Consider the following 16,460-nt stretch of genomic DNA (forward strand, 5'->3'; position numbering starts at 1 on the left):
CAGACGGAGCTCTTTCAAAGCATAATACACATATCTGTGTTGCGTTTAATACAAAATGGGATAGTTTTTTCCCAGTCATTTGTTATGATTTATAGAAAGCGAATTACTTTTATTATATGTAAAGTAGTATCGTGAACTAGATACCACCTTCTTGAAGGCTCTGTATGCTAAAGTATAACGTACTGCATCTTCTGGATTAAAATCACTGTAGCATACTGCTCCCTGCTGATCTAAGCAAGTTTGTAAGTGGTATGGTGCAGTCGGGATAACAGACTCACAAACATGGATTCATACACTGAAATGTGCGTACACACATCCCCACTCTTTCATTGTTGAGTATGCTATCAGTGGGAGGCTGTTTTCAAAACTGTCAATGGAGTTAACGTAGAAAAGATAACACTGGTATCTCACTACATACCTGCAGTCGACTTCTTTGATGACAGTGGTTATGAAGTGATAAATTATAATGTGTATAGCAAGGTGTATATCTGCATTTTTGTACTTGTAATGAAGCCGTGGTTTCTATAGACTAGTGGCAGATTAAATTCTCACACGGAGTGTTTTTTTTTTTTTTCCTCCTACGTGACCTCCGAGTGTTTGTAGACTAGACAAATTTCAAGCTCTTCTAAATGTTAATTTCATGAAGAACAATTTTATGAGACACATCAATAGACAAGTTTTTTTTTTTTTTTTATCATCAATAAAAATTATGAATAGCCTGGTTTTTGAGTTCTTGCATACGCTAGAATTTGATTTACGCTTTTGTTAGTCCCTGTTGTTTTTCTTTTCTTTTTCTTCCTTTTCTTTCTTTTTCCTCCTGTAGGCACTGACTACAAGCAACCTTTTGTTATTTCATCATCACTATTTACTTCTTATACTTTATAACAATTTTCGGCACCGTTTACATAATTACGTCACCTATTGTTCTTTGGTATCATCTGACAATATTCTGAAGGTTGTGGTAAAATATGGTACGTATTATGTTGACCTGGAAAGGGTACTATTGTTGCATCATTAATCTGTTCTCTCTTCTCTCTTTCTTCTTCCTCTCTCCCTCAATGCCTTACGTAGAAGTGGAACAACGAGGTAATTTGATGCCTTTCCAATTACATGCTCCTTCTTCTATATGGTTTGGTGAATACATGCTTTATGAGATAATATGTGGAATTTCTAATTAGTTCTGCCACTCCATGTGTTTTTAATGTCTTCCTTTTTCTGTGTGTGTGATACTGAGGCTCACTATTACTTATTCATGCCGGTGGCCAGTAGCTTGACTGCAGTAGGGTGGTAACTCTGTCTTGCCTTAGGGCCACACAGACTTAAAAATATGGAATGGTAACATGACATGCAAGAAAACTAAATAGGCAAAGTAAAATATATTGCATAATATTGCATTATGTGATATATAGTGCATATGTTAACAGTTTGTCTGTGTGGATGTATGGATGTGTGTGCACACATACATTACGAAAGTGGGACTAATGGTTTGTAGTTTGGCACTGGGCTGTTCAGCATGGAATTGCATATACAGAATGTGGTCTGTGTTTGTGTCTGCCTAAGTGTGTCTCTGCATTTGTGCACTTTTCACGTGAAAAAAATTGCACAGACAGAGCAGCATTCCGTGAGCAACCTAAGGAGCTCACTGATGTCCATGCACTTGCAAACAGTGGTGATGGTCACCATCACTTTCAGAGAATCGTCAGTGAACACTGAGGCTCGAGTAGGGGCTGTACGCTGTCTGCACAGTTCTGCCAACTGTCTGTCCCTCAGAGCCTGAACCACATAAAGTACTGCACTTAATACTCTGCTCTGCTCGCATTCCATCTTCATCACCGCCCTGCTGCCTAGTATCATGTTAATTACTATCCATGTAAATACATTTGTTGTGAATAGCTCATAAAGCTGAACTGGCTGGTGGATTGCAGGCATACTTTGGCGGGTACTACTGAATGCTGTTGCTGTGGGGTTTAATTTCTGCATATTTCTTTCTTTCTTTGTTCCCATCAACTCCCCTTTCTCCTTCACCTGTATCTCAGATAATTCCAAAAGTGTCCACAAAGCATCTGTCAATTATACAACACTGTTCAGGTCAGGGGGTCATTTTACATGATATTGAATTGTGTTCAGAGCAGCTTGCCATACATTTAAAACAGCACTGTAATAATGATCTACAACTTTTGACATGATAAAAAGTCATTGAAAGGTTCAAACTGCAGGAAGAAAACTGCTGTCATAGAGTGGGGCAAGGAACCCCAGCAGCCTCACAAAATAACTTGTTAAATCAGCAGTTTGTAGTACTAGTAAAACCACATTAAATTATATAAAGCCACATAGTATACAACTAATATTTAAAATAAAATATTTTCTTTAATTCACATTCACATTCACATTAGACATTGTAACAGGACATTCTGATAATTTTTCTATGACACTGTTTTGCCTGCTGTCCATGTAGAACATAGTGACCTTCACCAGCTTACACATTCAACATTGTCAATAAATTTGTTTTGGAATTTTCCTGAAAATACCCTGCAGAAATGCACTAAATATATCATAACATATGTCCTTGATGAAGGTTATTGCTTTAAAGAATGTACCTAATTAATAAGGAAAACTGCCTTGAAACTGTTCTGAAGAATTCAAATGAAATTTGATTCAAGGTAAGATTATATGGTTCCCCACGGATATGAATACCTATGTGGTGAAAAAAAGTGCATTGTCCTTGATGTAATTTCGCCTTTTCTACAGTAAATGACAATACATTTATGAGGATGATGCAAATGTTCCTTGCACTGATTTATTTTTATTATTAGTTAATGCATTTGCCCTTCTTTTTTTAGCAAAAAAGAGAAATTAAAACTGGTTGGGTTTGTGTAGGATCTGTTTCTTTTCTGGAAATGGCTGTCACTTAAGTCCCTCTGTGTTCACTCAATTGATGCCTTAGACCAAGACAGAGACTCATGGAGCTGAAACCCTGTGTCTGTGTTGTATCCGCTTAGCATTTCCATAATATGCATTCCAGCCATGTGACATAGCCAAAGAAACTGTAACCTTCTGCATAAATCAACCATAATCAAGTTTCCTACACTGAATGCATGTCTTCCATGGTGAAAAATTGGATAGTGAGACAATGAAAGTCATGCTGTGCCAAAAAGGGCTAATGCGTTCAGAAGGTCTGACACACATGATAAGCAGTCTGTCACTGTTTAAGATTAGTAATACTATAAGTATTTGTTGGAGAAAAGAGTCCCAAGTCTGTAACATGTCATTCATTGTAAAGTATTTATTGCCTTGTTGTTTTTTGTTCATGTTGGCTCTTTAGTTTTCCTGTGCCCGGGCTTGCTGAGGGGAGTCTACCAGAGTGAGCACCTCTTTGAGTCGGATCACCAGTCTGGGGCCTGGTGCAAGGACCCTCTCCAGGCGTCGGACAAGATTTACTACATGCCATGGACCCCTTATAGGACAGACACCTTGACAGAGTATTCATCCAAGGAGGACTTTATTGCTGGACGGCCAACCACCACGTACAAGCTGCCGCACCGTGTTGATGGCACCGGCTTCGTAGTCTACGATGGCGCCCTGTTTTTCAACAAGGAGCGTACACGTAACATAGTCAAGTTTGACCTACGCACACGCATCAAGAGCGGTGAGGCTATCATTGCCAGCGCCAACTACCATGACACCTCACCCTACCGTTGGGGCGGTAAGTCAGACATCGACCTGGCTGTGGATGAGAATGGCCTATGGGTTATCTATGCCACTGAGCAGAACAACGGCAAAATCGTCATCAGCCAGCTGAATCCATACACATTGCGTATCGAGGGCACCTGGGATACTAGCTATGACAAGCGATCAGCCTCCAATGCCTTCATGATCTGCGGGAATCTCTATGTGGTGAAGACGGTCTATGAGGATGATGACAATGAGGCCACGGGGAATAAGATTGACTACATCTACAATACAGAGCTGAGCAAGGACGGCTACCTGGACATTCCCTTTCCCAACTCGTACCAGTACATTGCTGCAGTGGATTACAATCCCAGAGATAACTTGCTGTATGTATGGAACAACTACCATGTGGTGAAGTACTCTCTGGATTTTGGGACGATGGATAATAGACTTGGTAAGTTCAACTGATTTCTTCACGTTGACACGCATATATAAAAATATTAATCTTAAATAATATATAAATATTATTTCCAAAAAAAGTTGAATTTTTTAAATTAGGTCACAAGAAACCAATGCAGATCTGAAACCTGGGGGCATGCCAGTTTCAGGACTGTCATTGCAAACACAGCAACGATTTTTAGAAAGTGCGGTTTAGCTCTGGTTATGATTTCTTTTAGGCTTTCCTTGTTCATTTTGTAAAATTAGTATCTAATTACTACAATTATTATCTGCATGATCAAACTAAATGATCAAACTAATCAAATAACTGTTGCTAGGAGCATGTATAGTGGAATTTAATAAGCTAGAGATTTGTGGTTTTCTTTTTTATTCAGGGCAGCAAAGACATATGTGACGCTGTGCACAAAAAGATGATTAGTAATATGTGATGCTTTTCAAATGCCAAATAAGAGCCAATAAGCCAATAAGAGCCAATAAGAGCCAATAAGATGTAAAATGTTTCTCATTAATTTCCCATCAGTGGAAAAGTCATGTGGGACAGTATATGATGTACAAATAATCCTATCAGAGTGATATGCATACTGTTATCAGTAGATTGAATGAAATTCTAGTCACAGAACATAAGATCTGGCAGAGACTGTTAGGCTACAGCTATCAGTGCTTTGAACAAGTTATATCAACATTTTACAAGTTATACTTTCAGAGATAAACTCTGTTTCTTGTGCGTGGATAAATGCCACAAGACGAATAATATTTAAATAAAGTAATAGGAGAAAGCAAAGCTCAGAATGTATTACTAGTCATTTTCAAAATCATCAAGGAGACTAGGGAACAAATAATGAATATCTGTCAATATGACGTCAGTGTTCAAATCATAGATGTTACATAAATTAGGTTCTGACTTGGAAATCTAATATACGTAGGATTTGCGGGCACAGAATAGTGAGGGTAGGTGTAATTTTATCAAAATGATCACTGTAATTGCACACACAAGGAACTCCTAGACCAGCTTGAACAGAACTTTGTTAAAATTAATGTATATTAGATTGTGGGTAGCTTAAGGGGAGGCACAAGGAGATGAATTGCACTGTTTTTCCATATCAAAATAAATGGTGTGGCAGCTGTAATATCCTCTGTGCTGTTTTCCTGAGAATCACATAGCAATTTATTTCACTTTTCGTACATGGGAAAAACAGGTTTACATGTCGAACAGAACATTTCACAGCAAAACACTGCTGAGATTCAGTGTTCCATTGTCCCTAGATGCTGACATGCACATTTGGGCTTGTATCATTGGGTCCGCCCGCCGCCTCGTATGTATTGACCATGATAATTACCAGAGGTTAAGATATATCTGGGCATAGGGATCTCATGATTCATGTAGGTGTGATAGGAATTTAATCTGCCTACCCAAGGATGAATGGAGGAATTCCCAGGTGGCAGGAGCTATTTGCCAGGCGTAATTGCTTCTTGGTTCCTTTTAAGAATGAGTCTGGGTTAGTCTGAGCTTTATTAAATGATGGCGTATTAAAGCGTGCCTTTACATGTATTCAGAAGTTGAACTACAAGCAATTATCTGAAAGGTATTATGGAAACTTTGTTTTTACCGATCACCTCTGGTATAATGGACCTTTTTTGACTCAGGGGATTTTCGACAGAGATCCATTGGTATTCAATGGACTGACCTCCAAAGTGCTATTAAGGATGGACTGCTGACACGGTGGAGATAAATAAATAAAATCAATGGTGCTGCATAGGCCTATGAAAATGCATGATGGATTAATCAATGAAATATCCCCCTGCATTGCTATGTCTGCTGAAGGTTTGAAGTACCTGTTTCTGTAGTCTAGTTTTTTATTAATTTATTTATATATACATATACACATATATATATATTTATATTTCTATATATAAATATATATAAATTATATATATAATATATTTATATATATATTTAAAATCTACGAGGCTTGTGGATATTAATAAAAGTGAGCTTCAGTCTATTCAAAGGAAGGGACTGGTTCTTCTCAAATCCTATATTAACAGTAGAAAAACAGTTAGATAAGCACTATTTACAAATGTTTAAACAATAACAGAGATGTCTCAACTCTCTTAAAAGGACAACTTTTACACTGCTGTCCACACACATGAATGATGGCGATAAGGCTCTGTGTGTTATGCAACTTCATGATATTTATTTATTTATTTATTTATTTATTTATTTATTTTCTTGCTTTTCCGGATAACGGTGCTGGGTGCCAGGCGATTCCACCTGTGACTCCCTTCGCCCCCTGCCCCCCAGGGCACCCCATGCATGAGCTGTCTCTGCAATGGAGCGTGCTGAAAGGGCAATGGACCAGGGGACCACTGTGGCTTTCACAATGTGTGGAGCACATTACATTGCATCACAGTGTATGCAGTGATGGATAGAGCCATACTTAGCCTTTTTTATATTAAATCCCCTCGTGTCCAGGCTATGAGTCACACTGTAATGTAAAAATTTCATGACACATGCTGACCATCTATTGCTGCTTCCATGTTCTTGAACATCTCATATGTGAGTTTAAAGTATGTAAATAAATAATTATGAAATCACTGTTACTTTGTTGCTTAGCCAGTGCTTTTATGAAAAGCCACTTGCATCCATGCTTTCATTGATTGATTGTCAGTAACAACATGACAAGTGTTGATTTGTGGTGATCTGAAGGATGTCCCAGAAATGTATGGTGTGAAGCAGGATACACCCTGCATGGGATGCCAGTCACACACACACACACACACACACACACACACACACACACACACACACACACACTCACTCTCCTCAGTCTGTGTGAGGAAAGCAGAGCACCCAGAATAAATCCACACAAGCATGGAAACAACATGCAAACTTCATACAGAATGAGCTGGATTTGAGCCCCCTATGTGCTACATTAATTATTGATAAATTTACTCCCTTATCCACCTAGTTACAGATTTAGGTTAACAATTAGCTAACGAGGGCACAAGTCGCCTTTCTTTAGGGGTCTGAAAAAGCAGCATTATTTAGTCAGCTGTTGGTCTTGAGAATGTTGTCAGTTGTCCGCCACACTTTCCGGACTGTAATAAAAGGACTGTTACCGTTTGTAACTTAATATTTTTGTTTTTATGAAAATGAATCAGACAGGACGCTGCTTTGTGTATTTTTAAAGATCCTATAAAACTATAGACATTAAGAAAACCCTCAAGATTTGTGTCACCAGTCTGTCTAACCTTCGCAAAACATTATTTCATGATGGCAAGAGGCCGCCGTCCTCAGCTTTGTTGTGCGTTATGGAACATCTCTCCCCAATTACAATGTCAGTCAAAAAATGAAAACTATTATCACTTTATTCAGTGAGCAGCACATCTTAAGCTACTGTGCAGGCATTTGGTACAATAGATCCAAGGCTGGGTTGTATCCATTGGTAACCACATTTCCATGGTAATATTCCTCAATTTATAGGGGGGTGCAGTGGCGCAGTGGCGCAGTGGGTTGGACCACAGTCCTGCTCTACGGTGGGTTTAGGGTTTGAGTCCCGCTTGGGGTGCCTTGCGATGGACTGGCGTCCCGTCCTGGGTGTGTCCCCTCCCCCTCCGGCCTTACGCCCTGTGTTACCGGGTAGGCTCCGGTTCCCCGCGACCCCGTATGGGACAAGCGGTTCTGAAAGTGTGTGTGTGTGTGTGTGTGTGTGTGTTCCTCAATTTTTACAACAAAATTATAATTAAATATTGCTGTTATTTTTATTTGTTTTACAGGCAAGTGAAGAAGTAATTTAACCACAACTGCCTTGACCTCCACATCTGTCTGACGTTGCTCTGTGTGCTTGCGAATACAGCATATATTAATCAGTTCATTATTTTTTTATTGTATGCTATGTGTGTATGTTTAGAGTGTATATATAAATGACACCACGTTAATGTCAAAATTCGAGAAACTAAAGGGATTTCACTGACAGTAAGCTGACCACAGACATTGAGAGTTGAGAGGATGTCATTGTGTCAAAAAAATCTGAGATTTAAAATGGTGTCACAAAATACCTGGGGTTACAAATTCTGCTACATCTTCCAGTTGTATCTAAACTAACTGAACTGCACCGATAGAATTACTGACATGAACATTTAAAGCCTGTCAAATCATGATAGAAGTTTTATTGTAATTTACAATTATTTATTCATTTAGCTAATACTTTTGTCCGAAGCAAATTACAAAAACTCATTTTGTGTGCAAAGCTACTTACAGTAATTTACTTACAGCAGCATGGTGGCACAGCAAGTAGTGCTGCTGTCTCATAGCACCTGGGTGGTGTGAGAGGATGTGGGTTTGATCCCTGCTCAGTCTGTGTGGAGTCTGCATGTTCTCTCTGTGTCTGCGTGGGTTTCCTTTGGGTGCTCTGGTTTCCTCCCACACTTCAAAGACATGCTGTTCAGGTTTACCATAGTGTGTGAGTGACAGAGAGCATGTGTGTGTTCCACTGATGTATGATGAGTGACCCAGTGTAAGGTAGTGTATCTAGCACTCTAAGTCACCTTCAATAAGGTGTGTGGGCTGATATCACTGGAAGTTGCTTTGGAGAAATGCGCCTGCTAAATAAATACTTTTTTTATTTGACATTTTAGGCTAAGCGCCTTGATCAAGAGTGCTATAGCAGGAGTCCGAACCTGCAACGTGATTGCTCTAACCAGAGCACCTCCAACTGCCCACACCAAATTTTAAATTGAGAATTAAAACAGAAATCTCATAATGAATGCAGCTGTGTACACTAATCACTCAGTGTTTAAGCCTATACAATGCATACCTTCTGCATTCTTGTCTGTCTGTACCACTTGTCCCATTTGGGGTCACGGAGAGCCAGAGTCTAACCCGGTAACACAGGGTGTAAAGCTGAAGGGGGAGGGGACACACCCAGGACAGAACGCCAGTCCTTCTGCATTCTTGTATTATATTAATATACTGTTGCATGTATGCTGTGTTAGACTGTTATGCAGCTACAATTAGTGACTTTATTTTGTGTACAAAAACACCTATGTGACTGCCAATAGCCTACATTTCAGTTAAAATACAAAATGAAACTTAAAATGTACTTTTGGTGCAGCAGTGGACTTTTGGGAGGAAAAGAATTAATTTTTGCATCTGTGGTCTCGTCGCTCGGCCTGTCTGGACTTGTGGAATTTACTGAAGGAACCTTTGATCTCCAATCATCAAACTTCATTTCCTTGAGAAGTCAAGCATGCAGCCTCTATTTTCCTCCTGCTCCGCAAGTTAGTGATGTCAGTGGAAGGACGGTGACGAATGGTATAGGAAATAAAGGGAAGATTGAAGAGATTAGGTGAAAGATTGTCAGTTAATGGCTCATATGGAGACAGTGCCCTCATGAGTTCTGCTGATTAGCTGAAGTTTCACCCTGTGCACCCACTGGAGCCACGTTGACCAGACTGAATTGAGCTCCACCATCCAAGAAACCTGGCACAGGAATAAGTCTCATACAGTAATATCGCATAACTAAATAGTATTAATCTGTTAAAGCATTATTATTATTATTATTATTATTATTAGTTCTTGTACTAGTAGTAGCAGTATAAACATTTTTGTCCAAACCTGCAGTACCCAGCTGAGTATTTCAGTGGTGCAGCTCTACAGTACTGCACCCTGGCTTCTCCTGGGACTTGAACTGCCCACCTTCAGTGTGTGTTCTTATTGATGTGTTGTGCTCCTCAGTACTGATGCAAAATGCCAATGTCTGTATAAGTCAATGTGTTTGCAGAGGACATACCGGGATGCGTCAGGGTTCCTACTGGTGATCTGTGTTCAAGGGATAGATAGGGAATGTTATCAAGATGTCAAAGCACCTGTTATGTTGCGAAAAAGTTCTGCACAGATTGGATGTGACAGAATCCCCCCATAAAATAAAATCTGTATTCTGAGTATTAGCCATTATTTTCATGGAAGTCAAAGGACTTCACAGGCAACATAAAGATGCAATATGCAGTATATTTCATACACCTGTGCTTCTTCTTCTTCTTCTTCCTCCCTGAACATTTCTCCGTTAAAAATGTGATGCAATTTTGAAATGAAAAGACCTGTTTCTTTCAAACTAAATTTGGACTTAAGTGGAAGAGTTTTTATTTGTGCACCTGTGCCCTTCCTCTATCGGGAGGTGGTCTAGACATTCTGACAGCAGTGCGTTATGGTGCATCTGATGTATGTATTTGGCTGCTTTCAAAACTAATTTGTGTTTCTTAAGTTTCTTGTCAAATGTTGAATGTCCCCATCCAGCCATCTGTACAAACAGTAGTGAAATGAGAGATAAAACACGACAGGCTTTCAGATATTTTAGATGTGATATGTTATTGCATTATAAATTTTATTGACTTCACTTACAATGAGCTGATTTATTTATTTAAATGTACACTGCCATAGCTGTCTAACTAGAGCCAGAACTAATGTTTAATCTACAAAACAAATCACATAATGTGTAATTATATTTGACACTTTAAACTTGGCAGGTGCATGTGATTTATGTAGATGCATATTTCACTATTCATTCTGCACTTGATTCATAACTAAATAAACTAACGAGACTTATTTCTATGCATTTTCACTTAAAATACTCACCTTGAATATAATAGAAAACATAATGTTCCCTTTGGGAGTTTCTTTAAAGTTCGTACATTTTGTTTTATAGTCCAGCTGTTGGACTTTCATGGCAAACTGCATTACCATTTCAAACAAGGTGCAGCATTCCTCCATGCTGTGCTCATGCTGGATCAGTTGAGGCCTGGGCACACTGGTTCTTGTTGTGGCTCCGGCGAGCCTCAGCAACCGCAGCTGTAGGGGGGGAGGGGATCTTCAGCCGCATGCCTGGTACAGTGAGGTCATTCAGCCATCCGAATGAGGAGGTGCAGCTTCTGGGCAGCATTGACTTCACAGTAGTTTTCATTGCCAGTGTCTAGTATTTAAAGCCATTTGATCACATTCATACTCATTTACTCAAATATATGTGCATTAATGGTCCTGCACAAAAAAAAAAAAAAGTCCCAGTTAGTTTCTACCTGTACACTTTCTATCTATCTATCTATCTATCTATCTATCTATCTATCTATCTATCTATCTATTCGTAGTTTAATAATTCACTGTTATATTATTTACTGTGTGGATACATAGTGCTGCAGAGCAATGCTAGATATTCACAGCACAACACTCCATATGGGGCACCAAGTAGCACAGGGATTGGAGCTGCTGGCTTGCAATCAAAGCACTCAGGTTTGAATTCCACCTCCTACTGTAAAACTCTGAACAACATTCTTGTTCTGAATTGGTTCAGTGAAGTTATCCAGCTGTATAAATGGGCAAATTGTAAGTAGCTTACTAAACAAACGTAACATTAAGTTGGTTTGTATACTAAGGTACTTAACATTACATTAAGCTACTTACACTTGCTGAGTGTGCAAGCTAAATTAATAAATAATTATGATGCCAAGTTATTCAGTAAGTCAAAAAATTGTTGTCATAGCACTGTTGCAGAACACGTCTGAAATGTTTATCTGAACATCGTTCATAACTCACTAGCACCCAATCTGACGGATCATTACATGTACAGTTACATATAGTTCAGCACTTCCAGTTATCATGAACGAAGCATAGCTATACTTCGACATATATTTCAATTTTAGTTTCAGGTAGAAAATCCCACTGGGAACTTTACAAAGGTGAGCGATGGAATCTGACATCAAACATACTTCTTTTCTTAAGTTTTATGCAGGGATGCAGACCAGACCATGAATTTTCAATTTCTACTGCATTTACAAGAATCACTGGCAAACTTTTGGTTTGGGTTTTATCAGGAGAAAATATCAGGCTCGGTGTGCACCTTTAAAGTGGTGAATTCCATTTATCGGTGCCAGCTGAGCTCTCCCCATGAGCTGAGTGTTGTCACATCGTGCAGCCCCTCTGGCCTTCGCTCTTTAAGATCCAGGTGAAGAGGCCTTTTGCCCAGCAGCTAGATGAGTGCTTCCTTTTTCTTCCCACTCCACTTCCCATGGTGCCCTCTGCTTGGGGCGGGGGAAGTGGCTTTTTTTTCCCCTTGGCATGCTTCACAGGGTAATTTGTGGCCTTCTCTTTGCCCCACCTGGCACTAGGACATAAAATTAGTAATTAATTGCCAAACAATGCATAAACTCTTTTCATTATAAGTTCATTATATCAGTCGTTGTTGGTGCAATATGGATGTATGATTTATGGCAGCCTGGTACTGCAGATTGGGGGCCTGCCACTAGTGAACGGTCCATTAGATGATGGGAGTTTTTCCTATAATACATCCATAATCCATGTTGTGCATGTATAGTTTTATGATTGCCAGGCAAATATCAAAGCAATTCTTTAGTTGTTACAGTATAAGTCATCAGTGCTTGAAAGATACACAATAAACATGATACAGACAATGTTTTTCTTTTTTTTTTATGTGCATATTTTAATATGTGTTAATATGTATTTTTTTATGTTCATGTGCTGGTACATCAACAGAGAAGTATATAAAGGGCAAAGAACATGTGATGTGTTGTGACATCATTATTACTGGAAAAACTGCTAGCTGAAAGGAACACAGTTATGAAATGGTGGACATGATATAAATCTTGGTAGGTAAAGACAGTATGTGGGTTGTAATATTGATAGTTATTGTAATAATGGTAGCAATATAGGAAATGAACAATAAACAGTGATTTATAAAAAACTTATTTTAAAGATATGTCGTCATATAGATGTGGATATACCAGTGCTCCGTTTGTAACAGATGTGTGTCTTTGTCACAACCCTTCCTTGAAACTGACACCTGGACTATATAAAAGGACCACTAATTTCTTTTCTTTCTAATGTAAGTCATATGTTAGGTTCACGGTAGGGACATGGCTAAAGAGTTGGCCACATCTTATTTCTGTTTGACCTTTGACACTTTCTGGGTGGGAGGAGTACAGCAATGATACATAGTTCTTTGCCATTTAAATTAAAATACCTAGCAGGCATTTAGAATCTGTATTAACTAAAATACCTGGGTCACAATTCAACAGAAATGGGATTAGTGATTGGTTGAACTTTGTGGAGAAAGTTATTAGAATTACCCACTATATGCCCATAAAAATTCCTGAAATTAATGCAGTATTAAGCAACATGGATGCACTTTCTAACATTTTTTTGGGATTTTCTGGGAACATTAATGTGAATACAGATGGAAATAAGGTATAGTGTCTGAATAGGCATCATTTTTATTTATTGAGGTGCATTTCAGAAAGTGTTTCACAGATAGAAAGCCATTTATCCTAAAATACTAGCGTCCACACACACACACACACACACACACAATGTCTGCAACTGCTTGTCCCAAGCGGGGTTGCGGCGAGCCAGAACCTAATCCAGCAACATCGGGCACAAGGCTGGAGAGGGAGGGGACATACCCAGGACAGGACACCAGTCCATCGCCAGGCACCCCAAGCAGGACTTGAACCCCAGACCCACCAACCAGCGTCCATGTGATTATTATTGGTAACTGTTAACTGTTACTGAACTCACATGTTTGTCTGAGATGACTTAGAGTCTTAGTAGAATTCCTGCAATGTCATTAGTCAGTTGAATATTTTCTCAGTCTTACTAGGTTACCTACACATTTATGCCGTTCTAATTTGAGACTCAATAAAACACTGGAACTGAAGGAACTCAAAGAAATATACAGTAGCTTGGCAAAATTTGCCCTCAAACTCAGACTCATGAGAAGTCAATGAAACCTTTATCCATCCAGTCTTTTAAAGAGAGAGAGAGAGAAACAGTATACAGAGAAAATTCTAAATCCAGAATTTCTGTCCTGTGAGGGCAAAGCTGGATTTAGTGCAACACAAACTCACTGTGTTATTCAATCTGGTATTTTTAGAAATGTCCTAGTATCCTTATAGACTCAACCAGTGAACACCACAAATTCACCTGTTGCTCCAAGATATTATTTCTAAAAGGTTAACTTTTATGAGGCTTGGCAAAATGTTTAATTTCACAGAGCACCTTGCAGACTTTCATACAGTTGCAAGATCTCAAATGTCCATAAGGATAAGAAGAGGGATTGGGATGGGAAAGGGATAGCGGTATAGTATTCGGTATAGGAGTAGGGTAAGGGTTAGGGTTAAGGATGTTAGATTGTTCTCATAATTTATACAGTTTACATTTAAAGCACACATTAGATACAATCTGCAAAGATTAAACATAGTGCAGCATTTCATTAAAATCTTGATATTTTTTGTTCATGAACAGCTAATATATAAATATATTGTTACATGCAACACGTGTACAAAGTCTTCAGACGCTTGTTTCTCTTACACAAGTCTAGGGTTTAAACAAGTACTACCCAGACTGAGGCAATATTGAACAACATACAACACAGACTGTAATTATCATTTTATTAGTCTATTAAATTGTTTCTGAGTTTACCCCCTATCATTAATTTGGATACAACAATTAGCACAGCTTTTTATCTTAAGAAGAACCCACATATGACTGTAATTAAATTCCATTTAGAGGCACAAAAACAACCATGTGATTAAACAAAAAATATATAAGGGGCGGACTATTTTATGATGTACTTAGCAAGATCAAACTGAGCTTTTATCTAGCTATGAATTATGTGAATTAAGACAATGGATCTGCAAGACTTCACTCTAGGAGGGTAGCTTGATTCATACCATTCTGTGTGAATCCTTTAAAGTATTACTTCTGTTTCTTTCATTTTGGCCTCTGCGTTGCTGCACATTTCTATTCTCAGTATGCCAAGTTTTCATTTGTCTTTCAGTTGTGACTAAAATGCATTTTAGTGAAAATGACAACAAAAGTTTCAGTTGTTAAGCAGACTGACAGTCATTCATTAAACAAAAACTTCTGATTTCTCACTTAACTATTATTCACACAGTAAATAGTTATTCGATAAACAAAATATATTTATTTATTGTGAGATGTCTGGTTTGCTTGTGCAAATTTTTTACATATATCAGTAAATGCAGAGGTAAATTAATGTTTTATAGTTTTTGCTACTGCTGATATTACTCATACTAATACAATAAATTTTGGCTTTAGCTTCATTTCGCCCAATTTTAAAAGAAAATTTGTATAGCAAATTAAAATTCTTCAGGTTTGGCAGTATATGACCAAGATATCAGGACTACAGCAATGTTGCGTTTTTATCTGCATAGCTGCTGCACAGGAATTTTATTTTCAAAACTGCGTTTTTCTATAATTTCACATTTTGTGAGTAAATAGTTTTCATTTATAAAATGCTTTTGTGTGCTCTACAATATTCAATGTCAGTGTTATTCCAGGAACAGCCATTTGCATTATGTCCTATACCCTTGGCATTACCTGTCATTCTGAAATGAAATAAAGAAATAAGACCCCAGCAAATAGTGGTACTTAACCAGTTAAAATCAGTTAGTGTTTTATATCCATCTTCCTATAGCTTTAAACACAAATTAATGGTTTATAATGTTAGAGAAAGGAAACTCCATTGGTTGAAAAAAACACATTATTATTGGCTTTTTTAATTTAAAGTATATTTATGCTTTTCATGAAGATATGGAAAGAAATATAATTTTCTTCTCATTTTCTTAAACATCAGTTTAAAACTTTTTCGGCATGAATGAAAAAAACACTGCTTTCAGCAACATAGGAAAGAGGCACAATGATTTGAGGATAAAGATGCATTTTAGCTTCCATGTTATAATTTCATTGCATTTTGATTTTCACATTCAATTAACATTTCACATCACATGTTCACATTTAATTTTGTAAAGATCTACAAAAGGTGAGACAATGGTGGTCTCAATGATCTCAGATGGTTCCCAACACAACATTTACGGTGACATTGTAATCTTTTAAATCTGCTCTGTAGACAGGTATCCTTCAATAACCTTCAATACCAAAAGGCCAAAGGTTGCTTTGGAAAAACAACACGTGATAAAGGTGCCCCGGTTGGTGATGCGTATCTCTGTCTTCACCAATCCCTGTGCACTGGTTCGCATATCCGAACATAAGAGACTGATTACATTGCAATGCCAGCGAGGGAATGGACGGCACAAAACTAATGACCCAGACTTTGCCGCCTTCGGGTACAACAAGCAATGGGAATATTTATATTCATTTCCTTTGAATAACTTGTTTAAAGAAAAAAAAAATCATTTGAATGAGATGCCGGAGTGCATATATTGGACAGTGCATCACACAGCACCATGACTATCTTTGATCTTCTTTTTCTGTTAATTAGTTCATTATTTATTTTTATTGTGCT

At 38.1% G+C, this 16,460-nt stretch overlaps 1 protein-coding gene across 8 annotated transcripts in view; it reads left to right on the top strand.

Moving 5' to 3' along the window:
- The window catches only part of adgrl3.1 (adhesion G protein-coupled receptor L3.1), a 177,604-nt gene that overhangs the window by 99,110 nt on the left and 62,034 nt on the right, over nucleotides 1-16,460 (top strand). For 6 of the 8 annotated variants that reach the window (XM_018737956.2, XM_018737955.2, XM_018737958.2 and 3 more), the window contains exons 6-7: nucleotides 1,072-1,086; nucleotides 3,323-4,123. In XM_018737956.2, coding sequence (XP_018593472.1) covers nucleotides 1,072-1,086; nucleotides 3,323-4,123 — 816 coding nt within the window. The remainder of the gene's footprint in view (nucleotides 1-1,071; nucleotides 1,087-3,322; nucleotides 4,124-16,460) is intronic. The other 2 variants (XM_018737957.2, XM_018737962.2) reach the window with 1 other exon arrangement.

This window comes from Scleropages formosus, chromosome 16 (genome assembly GCF_900964775.1).
Source record: "Scleropages formosus chromosome 16, fSclFor1.1, whole genome shotgun sequence".
Classification (NCBI taxonomy): domain Eukaryota; kingdom Metazoa; phylum Chordata; class Actinopteri; order Osteoglossiformes; family Osteoglossidae; genus Scleropages; species Scleropages formosus.